The sequence below is a fragment of the Cotesia glomerata genome, linkage group LG6, assembly GCF_020080835.1.
Source record: "Cotesia glomerata isolate CgM1 linkage group LG6, MPM_Cglom_v2.3, whole genome shotgun sequence".
Lineage (NCBI taxonomy): Eukaryota > Metazoa > Arthropoda > Insecta > Hymenoptera > Braconidae > Cotesia > Cotesia glomerata.
The window spans coordinates 9,167,559-9,192,859 of NC_058163.1; the positions used below are offsets into that span (position 1 = coordinate 9,167,559).

At 29.0% G+C, this 25,301-nt stretch overlaps 1 protein-coding gene across 1 annotated transcript; it reads left to right on the forward strand.

Moving 5' to 3' along the window:
• The first annotated feature begins 1,149 nt into the window (after positions 1-1,149).
• On the forward strand, positions 1,150-24,338 carry LOC123267526 (forkhead box protein F1-like). Its single transcript, XM_044732187.1, has 2 exons — positions 1,150-2,525; positions 24,084-24,338. The coding sequence occupies exons 1-2, from the start codon at positions 1,382-1,384 to the stop codon at positions 24,317-24,319; spliced, it is 1,380 nt and encodes a 459-aa protein (XP_044588122.1). The 5' UTR covers positions 1,150-1,381; the 3' UTR covers positions 24,320-24,338.
• The last annotated feature ends 963 nt before the right edge of the window (positions 24,339-25,301 follow it).

The window sequence follows — 25,301 nt, forward strand, 5'->3', positions numbered from 1 at the left end:
TTTGCGAAAATTGTAGAATTCATCATACATCATTTGGGATTGAACTTTAACACTGAATTACTTTTTTAAACCAGTCGACTTGGTAAAAAATAATTGTAAACCTTATTTGTAGATCGTTAAATTCCCTTTAAAAATATTTATTAAGTTTAACGATACATTAATTCATTAAAAACGTAATAAGACTTTAAAAAATTTTTTTTTCTTGTGATATACAAACGGGAATTGAAAATCACAAATAAGCACCTCTTAATATTGAGATCTCAAACTTTACCAGAAATTTTTTTTCTATTATCTAGTACAATATTTTCAAGATATAACTACAAAAAAAATGATTTAACTTTTTTGGCCTACCCTAATAATAATTTTCATATCATATTATTTACAATAAAATTTCAATGGCATATATATATACTTGTGTGTTTGTAAATTACATTACCTGAAACGTTTTAAAAATTCTTAAAATTTTTTGAACCATCTAACATTAAATCACTTACGTAACGTAATTTCATTATATATTTTATTATGTTAAATTAATTTTTTCTTTAATATTATATGGAGGAGCCTGTTGTGCTCCCCTCCTTACCCCAATCTTCATTAAAAATAATAAATTTTCATTCGACAATGTCCAAATGGAATATATCATTGGCTCAAATAATTATTTTTTTCAATGTGCAAAAAAATATCTTTACATTTGAGTACGGGCTAATTGAGGAAAATTTTATAGGTTATAACAAACAAGGCTTTATAAAAAAAAATTTAACCAATTAAGCTTATATTACAACAATTTTTTTTTTTATGAATTTCCATTTCTTATACAATAATAGAAAGTTATGAACAAAAGCTGAGATCATTATTATAAATCATGAGTTACAAAACACCACTTCTAAAGATACAAAATGAATGCTTTAATTTTCATATGAACAACTAACAGTTTTTAACAATACACCAGTGGTTTTTTTAAAGTAATTTTTCAAAAATTCGAAGCCTCTTGGTTGGTTAATCTAACTATGAATCTTAAATATTTTACCACTCATGTATCAATACCCGCCCAAAGGCGTGTTTAAAAATATCAGCCACACCTTCCCCTAGTGTTTTATCGTATCTCATTTAGACATTTTATCTGATTTCCAGTCAAGCGAAACAGTCGAACATAGTAGTTCCGTCCTCTCATCACGAGAGAGAAATAGCTTTTAAAAATAAATTTTATAATTGATACGATAGATTATCTCAAGCAGTTTACTTTGTTTAGTGTTTTAAGTAAATTAACTTAAAAAAAGCGATAATTGTTATTGATTGATAGAATAAAATGTTTTGTATATTAAAGTTATTGTAATTTTCTAAATTGATATCCATTGTGAGGTAATAAACAAAGTGTTAAAAAATGAAGAATGAAGTTGATGTTTCTTCTCTACAAGTACTTAATCATAATCTAATTAAAACATCAGCAAATTCGCATACATTAAATTCGCGTAATCCATCAACGGTTATTGCGAACTTATCTCGAAGTGAAAGTATTCTAGTATCAAATTTAACAACAGAGCCAACACGAAAATCTGGTGCCCGTCGACAAGAAAAACCTCCTTATTCCTATATTGCTTTGATAGTGATGGCAATCCAATCCAGCCCAGAAAAACGGCTAACGTTATCGGAAATTTACACTTTTCTTCAACAACGGTTCCCTTTTTTTCGCGGAACGTATCAAGGTTGGAAAAATTCAGTGCGGCATAATCTGAGCCTAAATGAGTGTTTCGTGAAGTTACCAAAAGGTCTAGGAAGACCAGGTAAAGGTCATTACTGGACAATTGATCCCGCAAGTGAGTACATGTTCGAAGAGGGAAGTTTTCGCCGCAGACCACGAGGTTTTAGAAGAAAATGTCAAGCATTAAAACCTCAATACAGTCAATATTTTGGTGGAACTGCCGGAGTTGGAGGAAATATCCAACCTCCTGGTTACGACAATTTGGCTGGAACAATAGAATATTCGAATAGTTATCCAAATCAATATCAAAATTATCAAGAATATGCAGTATACGGACCGTCTGCCGGAGCAGTTGCAGATTGGACGTATCCTGAGTACAAATCAGCTCCACCAATAGCGGAGGTGACTTACAAGACAACCGAAGTTACTTACAAAACCGGAGACAGTTCTTTGTATCGTAACAGCGACATTTCTTTGAAAAATGAACCTTACTCGAGGAATCAGGATGCCATAATTACTTATAGACCTAATGAATTATCTTTCCCGCACAATCATGCACATCAACAAAGTCAAGATGTTACTTATAAAACCGAAAACGAACACCAAAGTCTAGCTATTTGTAATTACAAAACTAGTGACAATAATTCGAGTCATCAACAATCACAATGCATACCTGTTGAAGACTATCACATCGGTTATGGATTTACTGGAAACTCCGGAAATGTTCCAGCGCTGAGAGGCCTCCAAGGACAATCTAACTCTCTAAGTTCGATTGGAAGCATTAACAATTCACATGGAGAATCTCAAAGCTCATCGACTGAACATGGTAAATAACATTCATTATTTTTAATAAATTTGATAAAGTGATCATTTAAAAATGGATTATTGTTGTGTAATATATAGAATACATATGTGGAAGTTGTACGTGTAATATTTATGGGAATTCTTTTTTCATAAAATTTTTTCGTATTTTTTTTAATTTTCTATTCTTTGGCGTATTTAAAACCGTAAATTAACGAATTACAATACTCAAAATTTCAATTTGTAAGTTCGACTTCAAAGTTTCAAAAATAGCAATTTTTTGAAAAAGTTTATATAAAAAAGTTTTTTGTCTACTTTTATATATTTTTTAAATAATTTCCAAATAGCATGTTGTGTGTAGAAACAAGTGATTAAAAGAGACCATTTTAGACGACGGCAACTATAGCTGCCTGAGCAATTACCTAGATATTATTTATATTATCTGTAGTGAAGCTTGAAGTTTTGATGTCCAAAACCAGTTCGAACGCTGGAACTTATATAAAACCGAAAGCGCAACTTTAACGATCAAGTTATTAAGTTATTTTGAGATTTACAATGAGCTAAAGCAATTCTTACAGACCTTGAATGATACTATCTTCATTTAGCAAGCAACTCAAGAATTTAAAATTTCGGGAAGAAACCGATTAATTTTTCTCGGTAAACAGTCGCATGGGTCGGAAATTGTCTTATTTGGCAAACGACATCAACGGACTGTAAACTTTATTTCAATCAAAATAATAAGAAAATATAAGTAATAGTTTAAGAAAATAAAAAACCCATTTTAATAGAAGACCAAACTAAACAGTAGAAAATAATTTTCAATAAATTTAACATAAGAATAGAGTCATTAACAAAAAATTTCATTGCATCGTAAAAAAGCGTAGGCCCTGTTGAAAATCTCCAATAAGATCCCATTAAAAGCGACAAAAGCCACTTAGAAACCAATAAAATTTATGGGTTTCTAAGTGGCTTTTGTCGCTTTTGATGGGATCCTATTGGAAATTTGAAACAGGGGGGTACTTGATGTCAATTGTTGTAAATATTTTGACAGATATTGGTAAAAGTACACTGATAGAAGGATTTCTTAGCATTTAAGAAGATTTCATTGTATTTAAGAAATCATTTCTTAAACATCATTTCTTAGTATTTAAAAAATATTTCATAGTATTTAAGAAATATTTCTTAAATACTAAGAAATATAGACATTTCTTAAATATTAAGAAATATTTCTTAAATACTAAGAAATATTTCTTAAATACTAAGAAATATAGACATTTCTTAAATATTAAGAAATATTTCTTAAATACTAAGAAATATTTTTTAAATACTAAGAAATGATGTTTAAGAAATGATTTCTTAAATACAAAGAAATCTTCTTAAATACTAAGAAATCGTTTTATCAGTGTAGAGTTATATTGAGAAAATATCTTAAAAAGCACCATACGTTTTTTTACAATAAAATAAATTTTTTTGTTAATCACTCTATTCTTATTTTAAATTCATTAGAAATTTTTTGACGTGATAAAGTCTTATAAATTGATGAATACCGACAGCGCTCACGAAAAAATGTAACGTTCCGCCTGAGCCTGTGCGTGCAAGCGAGAGCGCGCAACAAACGATAGAGAGGCCCAAGCGTTGGCTTGTGTCACATATATCTCTCTTTTCGCGTGACGTCAGAGCTAGCAGTTATAACACCGGTCTATAACTAATTGTTCATGATTATATTTAAACAAATTATTTAAATTAAATTTTCAAAAACTGTTAATAATATTTGAAAATTAAAAATTAATGTTTATAGCTAGTTTCAAAAAAATTTATGTCAAATTATATCAATTATATCAGATTATTATTGTTGATAATATTAATGATTGTTAATAAATAATATTAATTATAAATAAATTAATTAATAATAATTATAAACGATAAATTAATAATAAAAAATAATAAAATAATTAATATTAATTATAAATAATAATAATTATATCAATTATCAAACTATTGTATCAATTTTTAATTAACAATGTATCAACAAGTCCATTTTTTTGTTAAAATAATTTTTAAATCATCACGTAAAACTATCGTCCGTAAACCGACTTTACAGACAACCAATTTTATTATTTAGTTTGGTTTTTCCTTAGGAAGGTGTTTTTTAGTTTTTAAAGCTAGTGTTTATTTTTTGTTTTTTAGTTCGATATTAAAGCGTAATTTTTAGTTTTTTAAACTATAATCTCCCAAGCGACACAAAAATTTTTTTGGTAATATTTTGTTGAATTTAAGTTGAAAATTATTAATTTTTGACTTCTTGTTAAATAAAATTTACCAAAAAGTCAACAATTTTTTACGTGACGCTTGGGATATCAAGTTTCTATCTCTAATATGTGACAGAAGTGGGTAATTTGCGCGTCTGCTACCTCCTTTGAAGGTAATATAGCCGTTTCTCATCCATGCTCTCTCCATGATAAATTCAAAAATCGCTAATCCTGGTGATTTTGGTCAGGATAATGGGTTAAACTTTAAATTATTATACTATCATCGGTCCTTAATAAGTTCAAAAATTATGTTACATAGATAGATAGACAGATACAGGCGAAGCTACCCGAGTCGAAAAAATAAAGTTAGATAAGCTTAAATCAATTGTTTTAGTATAGCAGTGAGGTTCATTTAAGTTAATTTTTTCAACTCGGGTAATAAAAGAACGGTAAAAAAAATTTATTTTTCTTAATTCATAAAAAAAAATTTTAAACTATAACATCCGAATTATATTAATTCAAAATATTTTATTTTTTAAACACATTGGTAAAACACGTTTACATTAAGAAAAAGAAATACGTTAAGAGTGAAAAAAAAAAATAGGAAAACGGTTGAACCTGAAGGCCATCCCTGCAACTTCCCGCTAATTCCATACTTAGGCGCTTAAAATTGCACCAATGACGTTTTTGAGCTCTCCAAGCTCAAAGAGATTGCTTTCCTATGCTTTTGAGCTCAAAAGTCTGATAGGGATTTGATGACACTATTTTTTGAATTTTTAAACCGCAATAACTTTTGAATGAATAAACCAATTTTCACGCGGTTGGCAGCATTCGACGCAGTTTTTCAAGCCTCACAGAGAATCTCAAATTTTAAATTGATCGCGCTAGAAATTTCGGAGTTATTCCGAAAAAACACTTTTTTCGGTTTTCTTTCGTTCACGATATCTCTCGAACGAATCAACCGATTTTGACCGGACTCGTGGCGATCGACGTGGTTTTTTGAGGTTAAAAGCTGATTAGTTTTTAGAATTGAACCATCAAGCCGATTAAAAGTTATTCCAAAAAAAACACATTTGAAAAAAATTTTTTTTTTTCAGTTTTTTGAAGATTTCTCAAAATCTATTGATCTGAATTGGTCCAAATAATTTTTAAAATCTAAGTTTGGCGAAGCCCTTTCAAATGGCACCAACCGCGATGAAATCGGTTCAAGCCGTTCAAAAGTTATAAGCGGTTCACATACTTTCACACACACACACACACACACACACACACACACACACACACACACACACACACACACACACACACACACACACCGTGACAACCTCGCAGGGATAGTCAGGGAAGCTTCCTGTGACCTTCAAACGTCGAGATCTGATGAAAACTCGATTTTTGCAAAACGGGGTGAAAACAATAACTTCCCGATTTTTGAAAATCTTCGATTTTCGTAGCGGGAAGTTAAAAATGGATGCTAAAAATTTCATTTAAAAACTGCAAAAATTGTTTATTTGTAAAACTTATAAATTAAATTTGAGTAACTGGAATTCACTTATTGCTACAATGAGTACATTTAATTTTTTTTTTTTTTTTTTCGTTAATTTGCTTAATCGCATAGTAAGCTAAGAAAAAAAAACTAGTGATCTTATTCAGCTTTACATGCAGGAACAAATTAATTTACCCCATTTTTCCTCTAACACATATAAGGGATGTGTATTCAAGCATATATTATATATTTTAGTTTAAATAACATTAATGAAAATATAAAATATAGCATACATTTTTTAGATCCTACATATATACACAAAAAAAAAAATTTACTTGAATCAAGTAAATAATTTTGAAGAACTTTATTTTATTGATTTGAGTAAAAAAATTCTTAAACTAAGAAATTTTTCTTGGTTTAAACAAATTTTACTTTATTCAAGAATTTTTCGTCTTGATTCAAAACAATTAAACTGTTCAAAATTATTTTCTTGATTCAAGAATTTTTCACTTGATTCAAGTTAATTTTTTTTTTCTGTGTACCAGATATATTTTAGAAAATGGGTACTAATTACATATTTATATTTTTGTGCAGATGAACAGTTTGATAAATTCAATAAAAATATATTCACGGATTAAATAGACACATATACATAGCCTTACGTAGATTTGTAGATAAAAATCTAAGTACACGTGGGCATGTATATAGACACCGGAGTGGCGCAAAAAATCGACTTTTTATCGAGTCTCACAAGAAAGTACGTTATATTAGCTTCATCATATTTAAAGAACCCCCTTCAAAAATCAGCTCGATTAAAAACTTTCCACAGTTCACTTAATTGAAATTTTCACAAACTTCAAAATCTCTAAAAAATTAAATATCATTGTTTTTCATTTTTAGCTTCCCGCTAAGAAAATTGAAAATTTTCAAAAATCGGGAAGTTATTGTTTTCACCTCGTTTTTCGAAAATCGGGTTTTCATCCGATCTCGACGTTTCGAGGTCCTAGGAAGCTTTCCTGACTATTTCCGCGGTGATGTCACCGTGTCTGTATGTATGTGTGTGTGTGTGTGTGTGTGTGTGTGTGTGTGTGTGTGTGTGTGTGTATGTAAATCTCTCATAACTTTTGAACGGATCATCCGATTCGATCGAAATAAGCGGCGTTCTGAAGAGTTCCTTTGCCCCTAGAATTCTGATACTAATTTACAGAATTTGAGTCGATCAATTTTGAGAAATCTCAAAAATAAAATTTCCAAAAATTTGTTTTTTTTTTAATATCTTTTAAACGGCTGAACCGATCAATTCCAAAAACTATTCAGCTCTTAACGTCAAAAAACCACGTCGATTGCCACCAGTCCGGTCAAAATCGGTTGATTTGTTCGTGAGATATCGTTGTCGAAAAAAATTGAAAAAAATGTTTTTTTCAGAATTTCTATGAAATTTTTGGTCTGACCAGTTTACGCTTAAAGATTTTTTAAATAACTTAAAAAACTTCGTTGAATGCCGTAAACCACGAGAAAATCGATTAATTCATTCAAAAGTTATTGCGGTTTGAAAATTCAAAAAATAGTGTTCTATAAAACTTCCATTAGCCTTTTGAGCTCGAAGAGCTCCAAAGCACTGAACAGTGATTTATTTGAGCTCGGAGAGCTCAAAATTACAGAAAAATCATATTTTTGAGCTCGAAGAGCTTAAAAAATAAGTGAATTGTTGAGCACTTAGGTATGGAGGTAGCGGGAAGTTGCAGGGATGGCCTTTGGGGTCAACCGTTTTCCTAATTTTTTTTCTCGTTTTTATTTCATTTTTAACTTTCCGCTAAGAAAATTGAAAATTTTCGAAAATCGAGAAGTTATTGGTTTTACCCCGTTTTTCGAAAATCCTGTTTTCAACGGATGTTGACGTTTTGAGGTCCTAGGAAGCCTCCCTGAATGTTTCCGTGGTGATGTCCGTATGTCTGTATGTATGAGTGTGTGTGTGTGTGTGGCCGTATGTAAACCTCTCATAACTTTCGAACGGCTCGACGGATTTCATCAGGGTTGATGCCATTCGAAAAGGGTATTTTGAATACAATTTGGACCGATTCGAACCAGTAGATTTTGAGAAATTTCAAAAAAAATACAAACAAAAATTTTTTCAAATGTGTTTTTTTTTGGAATTACTTTTAAACGGCTTTACTGATCGATTCCAAAAACTAATCAGCTCTTAACATAAAAAAACCACGTCGATCGCCGCTAGCCCGGTCAAAATCGGTTGATTCGTTCGTGAGTTATCGTTGTCGATAAAAAACCGAAAAAAATGTTTTTTCGGAATTACATCGAAATTCCTACTTTGATCCATTAAAACTTAAAGATTCTTCAAGATGCCTGAAAAGCTGCGTCGAATGCCACCAACCGCGTGAAAATCGGTTTATTAATTCAACAGTTATTGCGGTTTTAAAATTTAAGAAATAGTGTTTTCTTAAACTTTACCAGATTTTTGAGCTCGGAGAGCTCAAACTGACACGAAAATTATATATTTGAGCTCGAAGAGCTCAAAAACGTAGTAAGTGCAATTTTGAGCGCTTAAATTCGAAATTAGCGGGAAGTTGCAGGGATGGCCTTTAGGGTCAACCGTTTTTCTAATTTTTTAACTTGCCGCTAGGAAAATCGAAGATTTTCAAAAATCGGGAAGTTATTGTTTTCACCCTGTTTTACGAAAATCGAGTTTTTATCGAACCTCGACGTTTCGAGGTCCTACGAAGCTTCCCTGACTTCCCGCGATGGTATCTGTATGTCTGTATGTATGCATGCTGTGTGTGTGTGTGTTTTTATTACTTGTATTAATTTTCAACACCAAAACTTCGAACAACAAAAAATAAATAAAAAAACAGAAACAACTCTGTGTGTGTGTGTGTGTGTGTGTGTGTGTGTGTGTGTGTGTGTGTGTGTGTGTGGATGTATGTAAACCTCTCATAACTTTTGAACGGCTTGACCGATTTGATCGCGGTTGGTACCATTCGAAAGGGCTTGACCAAACTTAGATTTTGAAAATTATTTGGACCAATTCAAATCCAGAGATTTTGAGAAATCTTCAAAAAACTGAAAAAAAAAATTTTTTTCAAATGTGTTTTTTTTGGAATAACTTTTAATCGGCTTGATGGTTCAATTCCAAAAACTAATCAGCTTTTAACCTCAAAAAACCACGTCGATCGCCACGAGTCCGGTCAAAATCGGTTGATTCGTTCGTGAGTTATCGTTGACGAAAGAAAACCGAAAAAAGTGTTTTTTCGGAATTATTCCGAAATTTTTCCTTCTATCAATTGAAACTTGAAGATCCTTCATAAAGCTCAAAAAACTGCGTCGAATCCCACCAACTGCGTGGAAATCGGTTCATTTATTCAAAAGTTATTGCGATTTGAAAATTAAAAAAATAGTGTTTTATCAAACTTTTGAGCTCGAAGAGCTCAAAAGCATACAAAAGCCATTTTTTTGAGTGCGGGGAGCTCAAAATAATACACAAATTGTATTTATGAGCTCGAAGAGCTCAAAAACGTCATGAGTGCAATTTCAAGCGTTTAGGTATAGAATTGGCGGGAAGTTGCAGGGATGGCCTTCAGAGTCAACCGTTTTCCTAATTTTTTTTTTTTTTTTTTTTTCGTCTACTAATATATTTTTTTTTTCGAAAAAACTTTAAATTTATAATTTAATATTTAAATATTTTATACATTGATTTTTAAAGTAGTGTACTTAAGATGTTTCAGAATTACCGGAATTAAAAGTTGTTTTTTAACATCTCAGCATTTACCACTAAATTTTCAAATTTTATGATTTTTTTGTACTGCTCTAAAACCTTAAATATTTTTAGTATAATTCTGAAAGTATTGTGAAGTTTTCTCATTAACAATGAAAACATCTCATCAAGTCTCGTTAAAAAAAAAAAAAAAAAAATAAAATATTTTTAAAAGGTTTGAAAAGTGTACAAAAATAATAAAAAAAGAAAAAAACCTTTCTTACCACCCACAGATTTCTTCAAGTTAATGTGTTGACTTTTACGAGCGTAAAATTTTTACATTGATCTCAAAGGATACAGACAAGGTTACGTTGAAATCGAGCCATCTGGAAATTTTATAGACACTTTACGCGTCGAACGTCATTAGTCAAGTAACACAAAATTGTCTAATATAATAAACTGCTTTATAAAATATAACAACTGGTCTAGTATTGGTTCAAGTCTGAAATGAAGCTATTTTTCGGTTTCAAGTAAAGTTTGTAATCAAACCGGTCGATTTGTAAAACCTAAATTTTTTTATAAATCAAAAATTTACGCATTCATCATAATTTTATAATTTAATGTCCTCTTAAGCCAGTAAATTAAACAATTCTCTTTTGCTTGTAGCGGTCGATTTATTTTATTAGACCCCTTAATATTATCCTTGTTGATCGTTCATGTTAAACACACCAGTGGCTTAAAAACTTTCTTAACACTTTACGGATATGTAATATAATGAAACGGAAGAACGTTGTCTCTCCGATGGAAAATGACAACGGCTATTAACTGACATGACATACCCGTCAGTCTATTAAATTTAAATCTCACATTCCTTTTTTTTAACTCACTTGTTATATTTTCAAACATCTTAACACGTGTTAGACTGTCGAAATTTGTACGAATTTTTTTTCTCTTCAGTAAGCTATTAAATTTTTTTTTATATACTTTTAATTTATACTTTTTAAATAAAGAATGTTAATCCAACTCAAATTTTCAAAATTATGAAGAAAAATTTATTGCAAAACGCCTCTCCTTTTATTTCCAATTTTACGCTGAGAAAAAAAATATTTTTCAGACAAGGATTTCTTAACTCAAGAATTTATTGAAATGAACCATTTAATTTATTTATTTCTTCACAAAATAATATCAATGTCTGCTTTCATTATTAAAGATAAACAAACAAATAGCTTCATTTAAATTAAATAAGAACTATGTTATTCAGTTCTTCAAAAATACTATACTCTCAACGTTTTTATTATTTTATTTATATGCTTACGTTTATTGCTAAAATAAGAGTGCCGATTAAAATTAATAGTTTATGATAAAAAATTATTTTTTGATTTGTAAAAAAAATTTATCGACAGTTTCTTATTTATATTGGAAAATATCTTATAATATAGAAGAATAAACTCATATGAATTCGAGCTTTTTAAAGTCGATTTCGAGAGAGAGAACGGCAAAAACTCGCGCTTTTTTTTATTTTTGTTTACTTGAAAGAAAAAAAAGATTACTTAAACCAAGAAAATTTATGGGGGAACCCAGGTTATTTCAAAGCAATATGAAATTTTCTTGAAAAAATAAAATTATGTTTTTCGTTTTCCTAAATATTTTTATAAGTCAAGAAAATAAGTTCTACCATGAAGAATGTTTCTTAATTGCATAGGTGCACCGTGTAGTAAAATTCTGGGTTCTCAGTTCCACATTAGAAAAAAAACTTAGAAAAATTATAGCTTATGGTTCACAGTATAGAAGTTGAGCGCGCTGAGCAAAAAAATTACTATATCAAATTCAGATTTTCACAAACTCTGTGAGAAATACATTTTTTAACTGTGAAACTATATATTAAAAACTATGAAAATCAATACTTACAGGAGTATTTTATAAAAATATTATTCGAAACTGTATTTTTTTTTTAGTTTCTTATTCAGAGCTCCTGTTATTACTACAAAAACTGTTTCTCTTATTACGACAAAAATTACAGAAATGAATAATAATTTTTCAAAATTCAAATATCATTTTGCAGATTTCATAAAAATCTAACTGTTACATTTGTCTTAGTTTGGGCACTTCCGGCCAAATTTTAAGTTTTCACCGAAAACGCCCAAACTAAGCTTCTGTTAAAAAATTCTATGTAAATCAAATACATCGTCTCCCCCCAAAATATCTTAGGAAATGCCCAAACACAGCCCCTGTCAAAAGCGGAACTCAAAATTCTAATTTTAAAAGGTTCTCCACGGGAGTTACATTTTGGCACACCCTAATATATACATAGTGTCCCAGAAGTAACGGACGCCACTGTAGCATCTGATAAACAAAATAATTCTGAGACGAAAAGTTCTTAGCCATTTTTTAATCAGACGCATAGATAATTAATTATTAATTAAAATAAAGTCCTTTTATGCGTTAGAGAGAGAGACCACTTTGTACCGGCATCTCGTATTTAAAGCCAAGATACATAATCAGACGCATAGAACAGTTGGGCTTTTCATGTAATACTTATTATACATTTTGGCACGTTGAATAAAGAAAAAAAAATTAATAACATTAAAAAAAAAGGAAAGAATAAAAGTAAATACAGATTAATTTGTAAAAAAATATAAGGAATATTTTAGAAAATGACCGTATACTTCAGTTTACTTAAGAAAGTTAAATATTATGGGTAAAACCAATAACTTCCCGATTTTTAAAAATTTTCAATTTTCTTAACGGGAAGTTAAAAATTAATAATATTTTGGGAAGTACGGGTTAGCGAGTGAGCGAATAGAAATATTTAAGTTTAAAAAATTTTATTGAAATAAATTTAACTATTAATACACGCGTGTAACTTAAAAGCGAAGTGAAGCTAATGGGTTTCCAGGACTAACTGATTTTTTTAAAGTGTCCATCTCGGCCTCTGACCTCTCAGGAGGTGGGGGTACTCGAGGAAAGTATTGAGAAAATATATAGGATAGGAGTACTTAGTTGTACGTAAGTATGGAACTAGGTACAAGTAGGTCTAGGTATAGGATTGATTCTGAAAGTATGTAAAAATTACAGAAGTAGAAGTATAGTTAAAAGAGGAGGAGAGAGATATAGGTACAGAGGTACAGGTATAGAGCAATCCGAACAAAAACAGTTTCACTGTAAAAAAAAATCGCGCCAAGTCCACGTTCATAAGACTATTAAGAAAAAAAAATTTCTTATTTCTTTACAAAAAGATATAAAATTAAAAAATTCAAGTAACCGATATGATTTATTGTGTGGTTGCAAAATATTTTACTTTTAATGAAATTCGTGAAATCTATTTACTAGGACTTTTTTTAAATTGAAATACACAATGACGCACACCAAGTACGTTCCAAAATTTTTTTTTTAATTTTCAAATTTACAATAAAATTTTTTTTAATTTCCGAAAATCAAATACAATCATATCAGTTACTTCAATTTTTTAATTTTTTTATTTTATATCTTTTTGTAAAGAAATAAGAAATTTTTTTTTCTTAATAGTCTTATGAACGTGGACTTGGCGCGATTTTTTTTACAGTGAAACTGTTTTTGTTCGGATTTTAGTAGTTTTTGTAATTATAATAAAAATTTACAATTGATACCAACTTAAATCTCGCGTTGGCTGCATTTTTTATAGCAAACTATCCTCTTGAAGCTACAGTTTATGTAAAAACAATTCCAGTGCACCCTGGCGGATGTAGATGCAAGCTGTGAAATGTATTTTTTTAACTGTAGTTTCCCATCTATTGGAAGATTACCATGTATTCTCGAATTATTTAGTCTGTGGCATGTCACTTTTTACATAGAAAAAAAGTCAGGATCGAAATTTTTGAGCTTGCTATAGTTTGTGCTGATAAAATTTAATAATTTCAAGTAGATTAATTATTATCCGAACAAAAACAGTTTCACTGTAAAAAAGTCGCGTCAAGTCCACGTTCATAAGACTATTAGGAAAAAAAAATTTTTTTTTTCTTTACAAAAAGATACAAAATAAAAAAATTAAAAAATCCAAGTAACCGATATGATGTTTATGATTTTCGGAAATAAAAGAAAAATTTTATTGCAAATGTAAAAATAAAAAAAAAAATTTTAGAACGTATTTAGTGTGCGTGGTTGCAAAATATTTTACTTTTAATGAAATTCGTAAAATCTATTTACTAGGACTTTAAAAAAATTGAAATACACAATGACGCACACCAAGTACGTTCTAAAATTTTTTTTTTAATTTTTAAATTTACAATAAAATTTTTTTTAATTTCCGAAAATCATAAACAATCATATCGGTTACTTGGATTTTTTTATTTTTTTATTTTGTATCTTTTTGTAAAGAAAAAAAAAATTTTTTTTCCTAATAGTCTTATGAACGTGGACTTGGCGCGACTTTTTACAGTGAAACTGTTTTTGTTCGGATTTTAGTATTTTTTGTAATTATAATGAAAATTTACAATTGATAACAACTTAAATCTCGTGTTGACTGCATTTTTTACTGCAAACTATCCCCTTGAAGCTACGGTTTATGTAGATGTAATTCCAGTGCACCCTGACGGCCATAGATGCAAGCTATGAATCACTTTTTACTGTAGTTGCGTGTCTATAGGAAGGATTACTACACATTTTTATTTTATCTAGTCTGTGGCGCTGATATTTCCCATCGAAAAAAAGTCAGGATCGAAATTTCTGGGCTTACTATAGTTTGTGCTGATAAAATTTAATAATTTTAAGTGAATTAAGTGTTATAATCGATTATAATTAATTAATATCAGTAAAATAAAGTATAAATTACTTTTATAATATATCATTTTGGAAAAAGGAGAACCATATAATTAAATAAAATTTTGCAACCTGGAAATACCGTTCTGCTTACAGTAAACACAGTCGGTAGTCTGGCGCTCCGTTTACAACGGGATTTTTGAACGGAACTTGGCGCCAGATTCTACCGAATCTGTGGATAATTGAATATAATTAATTAATATCAGTAAAATAAAGCATGAATTACTGTTATAATATAAAATTTAGGAACAAGAAGTACCGTAGAATTAAATAAAATTTTGCAACCTCAAAATACCGTTCTGCTTACAGTAAACACAGTCGGTAGTCTGGCGCTCCGTTTACAACGGATTTGAACGGAACTTGGCGCCAGATTCTACCGAATCTGTGGATTACTGAGCTCATGGGTCCGGTCGCTGGCCAGGCGACAAGAGTTTTTAATCCCTTAATTGCTTTTTAGAAAAAGGTAGGTTATTGGGATATTTTTATGAAAAATATTTGGGAAAGCCCTTAAGCTTCTTACAAACAAACTTATACATATTTTTAATCTTACTACAATACATTTTATTAGGGTCTCGCCAGCTGCAAATGTGAATTTTATTATATTGCACCAAAATTACAATAAACTAAAATTTCCCAAAATATTGTTGCAGAGACGAGACTTTATCAATCGCTTGGCATCATCAAGTAAATTATAATCCGGTATAATTTATGGTGATGAGACACAACTGAAACTTTTCTAAGAAAATCTTAATAACGTTGTAGAAAATCTACAACTTAAATAATAACTGCATCAATTAACCATTACTAATAAACAATAATAATTATTAACTAAATAATTATATATGATAATAATAATAATCAAATAATTATAACTAATGATAATTAATAGTCAAATAATAAAATTATAATAATAATAATAGTGAAATAATGATAATAATTAAATATTACTAATTATAAATAATAATAATTAAATTATATTACAAAGGAGTGGGTGAAAGATATGACCCCCACAATATCAAAAAATGGAAGAAATAAAAGTGAATAAAGATATATTTGTAGAAAAATATAACGAATGTTATGAAAAACAACCTAACAAACGACCGTATAATATTTACCTTTTTTAAGTAAACTGAAGTATACGGTCGTTTTCCAAAATATTCGTTATATTTTTTTACAAATTAATCTGTATTTGCTTTTATTATTTCCTTTTTTTTTAATGTTATTAATTTTTTTTTCTTTATTCAACGTGCCAAAATGTATAATAAGTATTACATGAAAAGCCCAACTGTTCCCGTGAAAAAATATTCTGATCAGGCTTGATATGAGCTGATAAGGCCATATAAAAATTTTTGATATGTTCATATCTGGTCTGATATGATCTTATATGCCCATATTTAATTTTTGATATGTCCTGATATGGCCTGATATGAAAATTGGCCATATCAGGCCTGATCAAGCCTTATCAATTTAATATGTCTATATCAGACTTGATATAGCTTGATATGCTCATATCTAATTTTACATTATTTTTTAATAGGTCCTGATATGCCCTGATATAACCTTATAAAGTTATATATACTTTGATAAACTTGAAAAAAAAATCCCTGATCAGGGTTGATATAACTCGATATGGATTCATATGGTCTGATATACTCATACCCTTACCAGCACATAATTAGTCTTATGTACTCATATAAAGGCATACCCGAATAAAAAAAAACTATTTATCATTATATATGATTCATATCTAATTATATAGAAGCATATGTAATTCATTTATAATTATATAGATGTATATATAATTCATATAAAATTATATATGAATCATATAGAATTCTATATAATTTTTTCTACTCCAGTGAGTATTGTGTGATTACCATAAAACATTCTCTTTTTCTATCTAAGAGTCTGTTACTCCAATGATTAACAATCTTTTAATATATAGTATTTTTCGGATGAAATAATAGGAATTAAAAAAAAAATTTAATTTCACAAAAATTATTAGTTTGGTCAAGTTCAAAAATTGTTAGCCAGGCCCTCCAGCAATATATAGTTCCATATACTAAACAAATAATTCCATTAAAATTTAAGCTTTCAATTCTCATTTTACCTCGATTATTTTTTTAATTTCAAAGAAATTATAAATTTTAAAGCAACGAAGTACCTGAACAATATATCGTAGAATCATTTTTGCGATTTCATGTATACATAGATAATTTTATAAATCTACATATAGATACTATTATTATATATATATAAATATTGACAGTTAATAATTAATAAATTAGATAAAAAATTTTGTTCACTACGAATCGATCATGTATACGATTCGCATTACTTGTAGTTATAATAAACTTTGTTCTCCAAGTAAGTCTTTTAGGTAAACGGGTAGTGAATTAGTCTTTCAAGCGGTAAGTCCCCGGTTCGATTCCCACTCGCGCCGATTTTTTTTTCCTATGGAAATAATTATATATAATTATACCTAATTATACATAATGATATAGGGCCATTTTTCATTTATAATTATGTAATATAATGATATATAATTTTTTTTACCGGGGCGGGTACATCCCGACTAGAAATTTTAATGTAAGACCTATTGGGCCCTCGTTAGGTTTCCTAATAGGGACCCCACATGGGGATGTCACGCAAAGTCCTATGCGGCCCTCATTGGGCAATCCCTCTCAGGTCCCAATGGGGAAATCCCCATCACAGCCCAATCTAAATTTTGAAAGAAAAAATATTATGATTTTCGAAAAGATTAAAAATAATTTAGAACCATATACTCATATTATATTATGATCTCGTTAGTAAATTTAATTTGAATTGAAATGAAATCGTTGATAGAAAAAATCCTTGTCGTGAGTTGGGCTCGAACGTGCGTCCTTCTGGTCCTCAGTCCTTGACATTACCGCTGGTCCAAGCAGGAGTGCTGATGAGAAAATTTCCTATCTCAATCATATACATGAACTTTACCGGTTGATTGAGACATTATTCATGTTATGTTCAAGCTTTAAGAAATTTTTTTTTTTTAATTTTTATTTATCCACTTTACTGACGTGAAAATAAAATTTTTGTATAAATTAAATAAAAAATTTAAAAATAAAAAAAAAAAAAAGACTGAAAAATGTAAAAAACTTGAAAAAATTAAAAATAATATTCCTTAAAAATTTCCGATTAAATTTGGAATCCCCCTTATACCACCACAAAATTTTTTTTTTTGAAAATTAAAATTCTTTTGAAATGCAAGTTATTTTTTAAAATTTTATTGTATGGATAAAAATTTAATTATGAAAAAGTTTAATTTTTTTTGCAATATAAATTCTTTTGCAAATGTGAATCCTCAAAAGTTGGATATTTTTCAAAAATTGAATTCTTACATACTCATAATAAAAATTATCTTTATATAAAATTTTTTTTATACTGAGAAGAAAAAATTCGGAGTATGAATCTTGTTTCAGCAACATCAAAATGTATTTCAGTCTAAAAACTCACACAGAAAAAAAAATTTCTTGACTAGAGAACAAAATTCTTGGCTCAAGAAAATTTTCGGGTGCCTGAAGGAAGACCGAAGTTGTGTTGGCCGAAGTAAAAATTTTTCTTGAAATTCTATTCTCGGTGGAAGTAATTTTTTCTTAATTCAAATTATTATAAGTACTTGATACAATAAATTTTTATATTTGATCAAGATTTTTAGGTACTTTAGAGAAGCAGCGCTACCTACTTCAGCTGAGAAAAAAATTTTCTCTTGAATATTTGACACCCATTTTATATTATTTTAGCGTGCAATTATACATATTAAATGAAAAAAAAAAGATTCAATATTATATGATCTTCCCATTTGACATGTTGATCAATAAAAATATTAATGAAAATTTACTTCTATCGAGATATTTAATTTTTTGGAGCTAGAGAAAAATTTTCTCAAGGTAAGAAAATTTACTTCTATCAAGAACTAAATTTTTTTGGAGCAAGAGACTAAATTTTTTCAAAACAACAAGATTTTCTTAACTTAAATAAATTTTCTTGGATCAAGATACTTATTTCTTTAATAAGCAAGAAAATTAATTTTATTGGAATAAGTGAAATTTCTTGTGCCAAAAAAATTTTTTTTTTCCCTCAAGAAAATAATTAGAAAGAAAAATATTTTCTTGGCTTAAGTGAACCTTTTTTTCTGTGGAGTACTTGAATTTAATCTCGAATTGATCCCAAATTAATCTGGAATAACTCCGCTAAAAAAACTTCGGATTCACTCTATACGCGAATCGTTTAATTACTTTACTCCAAAACTCCGAGTAATGGGATTGAATTTTAATTTGGATTAAGATTTATTCCAAATTCATCCCGATTTTTTAGAATGTATTTTTAATCTCGTAAAATTAAATTTTTCAAAATATAAAGTTATGTAAAATTTGATAAATCTAAATTTTGTAGTTTTTATTTAACAATGTTGGATGAATTTTTTTCCTAATTATTTTCTATACTTAACGGCTAATTTTTATTTTTATTTCTAATTAATTTACAATGAATATATGCTAAGAATATAAGCTCACCAGATCTTTGGGTGATTGATTTTTTATATAAATAAACGATTGTCTAAATTTAAAGATTATTGATTCATGTATCTACTCTCAGGTTGGGTTATTCCAATTGGATCCTACTACGAGCCCAGTTAGGAAAACCCATCGATGCTTTATTTACATTACGTTGGAAAAATCCTCTCCGGTCCCACACCGATCCCACTTAGGAAAACTTAGCAATTTTGTTTTTCGTTGGGTTATCCCTCTTAGATCCCACACAGGACCCTATTGGGAAAAACTGAATAAAAATTTTTAATTTTACGTTGGGATTTCCTATTTAAGGAAGGGAAGGAACCCGCGGGTGATTCTTTTTTCGCCATACAATTGTGTGTTAGCAATCGCAATAGTATAACTTTTCGTTTCCTACAAAATCTTGATAGACATCCCAGAGCAGAAATCATCATCTGCTATACAATGATAGAAATTCTCAATAAAAATTAGCATTAAAATCACGTTAGTTGTAGGATATCGAGCACTGCCTCTATCACTTGTTGATTATTGAAATAAATTTTAAAGTTCTTTCAATGAATTCAAGCCGATTCTACTGTAAAATTTTACCTTACCTATCATAAAATGAATTATTAGAATCTAAAGTCTATGATAGATTTCCAGGAAATCGTATCAAGAGGCACGAAAGAAAAGATATTAGGGTGTCAAAAATTGACGTATTGTGAAATCTCTGAAGCTTTCGAACCAATAGTGTTTAAATTTAGTTTCTTTTTTTTTTATAATCCAATATCTACTAAAAACTAATTAAATTTTACAAAAAGCGACTCCATGTGCAGGCTGCGTGAAAGTGGTGGAGTTTATTTTCAAAACACTTGGAAATAAATGCTCTAGGAAGTTTTTTTGCTCCTTGAGCTCAAAAATACAACTATATATATTTTCGAGCTCGATAATCTGTAGTTTTTTGAAAATAAAAGGCTTTTTTCCTCATGAAGAGCGCACTTACGAAACGATGAAAAATTCCGAAATTCTGCAAAAAAAAAAAAACATTTTTTTTCGAAATCTTTCGACAATGATAAGGAGTTTACACACACCCACACACACGCGCGCACGAAGACATCATTTATCTATCCAGTAAGCCCCTACATTTTTTCGTTACTTAAATTTTATATTTTAAATATTAATAGTTATTTTCGATACGTATGCGCAAAGATAGGTATTTTGGTAAGCTTGAAGTGACGTCACGAGGCTGAGATTATGAGTGCATTTTCAACAAAACCGAGTACGTTGTTATCGGTCGAGCGAAACGAGACCAGATAAAGCGTACGAGGTTTTGTTGAGAATGTATTTATAATCTCAGACGAGTGTCATCACTTCAAGTTTATTACCAAAATGCCAACCTTTGCGGATTTGTATCGAACAAAATTTTTTGTAATAGCAACGGCAAAACTCGGATTTGAGAGGATGCAAATAAAATTTTATTCATTTATGAACAGTCACACGTAAATAAATGACAAACTAAAATATTAGTAAAATTATTTACAAGAATCGACTTGTCGCAAAGATTTTTTTTTTTTCGATTCATACTCTCCCTGGCGGACGATTGTAGAAATAAACGAAACTAAATATCCTATAGTGCATTTTAGCATGCATGCGGAAATATAGAGACAGATAGAGAGCAAGATGTCACTTATCGATACGTGTGCGTGAAAAGTAGACTCAACTATAGATGTCCAGATATCATTCATTTTACCCTTCCTAACTATAGCTCGAAAATCCAAGTTTCGCGGTTAGTATTACAAAAAATAATTTTTATTAATAAAATGTCCGAAGTAGGCGTGGCTTACACAAGCCAGAGCACCCGTTTTCGGCCGTATTTTCATCCCTCTGGGGAAATTATAAATATTGGTCCTTCAGTTCCGGGAGCTGAGACTTTTTTTTACGAAATGTCTTCCTCTTTTTTTAAGTTTTTTTTAATTTGAAAGATCTTTTAAACTAAACCCCTTTTTTTTAGTTAATTGTTAATGACTTTTGCAATTTTTGCAAGCGGTACTTCCTTTTTTTCAAAAATCATCTACATGCCATATTCCCAGTCGAATGAACTTCAACCATATTTTTCGAAGACTGCTGATACAAGTTTACCAAAAAGGCACTTGTTAATTATACTATATTGTTTTTTTATCAATTAGTGAATTTTTATTTTATTATCATATTGATAATTATGGTTTTGTTATTTGTAATTTGAGCGATCACTATTTATTTAATTATCTGAGTATCCATTTGACATCTTCTAGTTAAGATAAGAAAATTCGAAAATAGTTGACACAAACAACTCATAAAATTATGTAAAAATAACTCAAATTTTTACAAAAAATTTGTTCAGAATACAAACATTAAATTTTAATTTAATTTTTTATTTTTTTAACTTTACACAGTGAAAATCAATAGTTACTAACCAATAAGAAGTTAGTGATTTCACTCTGATTTTGAAAAATTGAGCTTTCATCAATTTTCGACGTTTTGAGGTCCTAGAATGCTTATCTGATTATTCTTACGATGGTGTAATTATGCCTGTAAGCCATGCATAAACTTTAAATGGGTTGACCGATCGAAACACGGTTTAGGGCACATAAAATAGAAACACTCAACTTAGATTTCGTGAAATTTTGAATTGATCTGGTCTGATAGACTGAAAAATCTTAAAAATAACATTTTCAAAAAAAATTTTTTTTAATAATTTCTATAATGTAAGAGCCCCCAATATCTGCTCATGTACCAGTCCATGTTCACTCCATGTATTTGTATATATATTCACAAATATAGATATACAAATACATGGAGTGAGCATGTACTGGTACATGAGCAGATACTGCAGCTTTTACCTTACTACCATACCAAATTACCTTCAAAACACACAGTAAAAAAATTTTCGTAAAATTTAACATAAAATTTTGTGTAGATGATTTTTTTACATAAAATTTATGTTAATTCTACACAAACTGTTTGTATTGATCAATCCATCCATTTCTTAACACACTCAAGTGTTAATTCAAAGTAAAACTACACTTTTTTAATGTTACTGGCCAACCAACACAAAATTTATGTTAAAGAATACTCCCATTCGATTAGTAGTATAAATAACACTTTTTAAATGTCAATTCAATATAAAGGCTGTGTTGATGTTTTCTATAGTAACACAAATAATATGTTGAATTTACACAAAGATATGTTAAATTATGACGCCGCTCCGCTTTATTTTGCGCGGGATCTCGGGAGTACAAGCATAGTCACGTATGCCACACAAGATATTTAGACATGTGAATGTGATAGCCTCAACGTCATTTTAATTTGGTGGATTTTGATTTGTGTCATTACGTGAAATACTTAAATGCAGCGTGAAAAAAAAAATTATTTTCCATTAATATATAATTAACGAGTTTATTAATAATTAATAATTAGAAATTAATACATCATTAATCCTATAATCATCTATTGCCACTGACTTGTAGTAAAGTAGCAACTATTGATTAAAATTAATTAATCACTATTTAAAAATTTTGAATTCTTTATTGAGTTCTTTAACTTTGTATTTATGGGAAACAATTTATTTTTTATTCAGAAATTAAAATCTATTTGAATATATATTTAAATTATTAATAAAACTCACAAATTTGACAGCTGATCTGAGTAACACAAAGAAAATGTTAAAATTAACACTTTATTTGTGTTATGGATAACATTTAAGTGTGTAGAAATCCGAGAATCAGCCGATGAAAGTCTTAACATATTTTTGTGTTACTTTTAACACAGAATTATGTTGATTTTATCAATATAAACAGTATGTGTAGAATTAACATAAATTTTGTGTAAAAAAATCATCTACACAAAATTTTATGTTAAATTTTACGAAAATTTTTTTACTGTGTATAATCATCAGAACCGGTTGATCCAATCAAAATAAATGATTTTCAAATGATTTCTTGCCAAATTGATTTTTTTATTCAACTATTGTTTTTATCTTCGAAAAACTGCATCGAAAACCGTAAACCACATCGAGATGCGCTTAAATAGTCGAAAGATAATACAGTTTAAAAATTTCAAAAAATGCGTCAATTTCTTCGTAGAAATTTCATTACACTCGTCCGATTTTTAAGCTCGAATATCCCAAAAATGTATCTCAAACTATTTTTTATGTTTGAATCGCTCAATTTTTAGTGAGTATGTACGCTTTCGTGCGCTATGAGCTCAACAATAGCGGGAAATTCCCGCTATTGGAATGGTATGGTCTGCTGAGATAACTGCTTTACAGATTATTTTCGTTTTCTTAAAACTTAACATAAATTAAACTTTAGTAATAATTTTCGGGTCGATATACTAAAACTCGAAAGTCCACATTGGCATTTTATTATTTGGTCAACAATAATTGTAATTTTTTGTCAGCAATTCTTATTCATAAAAAAATATTCCCAACTTAGTAAAAAATTATTAGAGTTCCAACAGCTTAAGTAAAAATAATGCAAGAAAGGTAGAAATTTGTATGATTAAACCATACGAAGTGTAGCAAAAAATGTGATACAAAAAAATAAAAAAAACTATGATTGGAGATTGAACGGAGTGGTATCTTGGTTCTGGAAGAGAATAATCCACTTGAGAGCCTCAAGCCTCTTTAAATTTATCTTAAGGCTTTTTGCCCTCTTTTTTCTTGTAATTCCGTGTGGTCTTTTACAAAAAAGTACATGATAAATTAGGTAAAATGATAAATAAACTCAATTTGAAGCCTTTATTTGAATATTTTTAATTATTTTAAATAATTTTCATATTGCAGGTTTGAAAGCTCAATGTTCGAATGCCAGCTCTGGTGGATCTCTAATGGAAAGGAAACCATCGTACATTGGTCAAACATCAAGCTCACTATCATTAAATAATCTTAATTCATTGAGTTCGCTATCTCTAAATAATCTTAGTGGACTAAGTATACCCGGTAGTATACCATCGAATGTTCACAATACTACGTTACCTAGCTCTAGTTTATACTACGATCAAATCAAATATTCAGTGTAAGATCAAAAACAATGATACTTTCAGGAATAAAAAGTTTTAAATAAATAATTGAAAAAAATCGTTGTAAATGATAAAAACATTAAATTTTTGTCGTTTTAGTTATATAAAATTGAACACTTACCTCATAAAATAAGCTTCATCATTTTTCTTTTTCGATGATTTTTCAACATGCTCGATTGATTGGTAATAAATGAGTATTTAAAAAAAAAAAACTATTTTTACTAATTTACCTAAAGAAATGATTCTTATAAGAAAAATTGAAATTGTTTTCATTAACGTATTAAAAAAAAATAACAAAATAATTTATTTTCGTAAAAATCACGTGAGAGTAAGATGAAAATAAAAAAAGAAAATTTTTTAGCCTTCTATAAGGGTTATTATAGCTTAGCATATTTTGAAAGTCCTTTTTTAAAATCAATGCGATCAAAAAGTTTTTAAAGGTCGTTCAAGATTTTTACAAATTACCAGAATCATTACAAATAAAAAATTTTTTTTTTGTGAATACTGAGTGTAGGCTTTTTTAAACTACTAAAAAAAAATGGATCAACTTATTCGAAGGCATTAAAGCATTAAATCATGAAAATTTTACCAGCAGTCATAATACTAACACATATTTTATCAATGATCATTTTTATCCCAACTTCTGCTAAAAAATAGTTAAAAAATTATAGTTGAGATTTTTCTAAAATTGAGATAAGAAAATAGTTTTTGGAAAGCAATCTCATTAAATCATAATTAAGTCCATCGTTTTTTAATAAAATTTTTACGTACAGATATTACGATCAAAATTTATTCAACTTTGTCAAAAAAAAATTTTTATATGCAACATTCCATGCTAAATCCACAAAGCTTCGATTGAAAATCGTGAAATCATTTCTAATTTTGTTTTTTATATTTTTAAATACTCATAAAAAATGATCTCATTCTAAAATTGTGGGTAATTAATTTTAAATGTAATGAGCGTTTAAAATAAGTTAAAGTT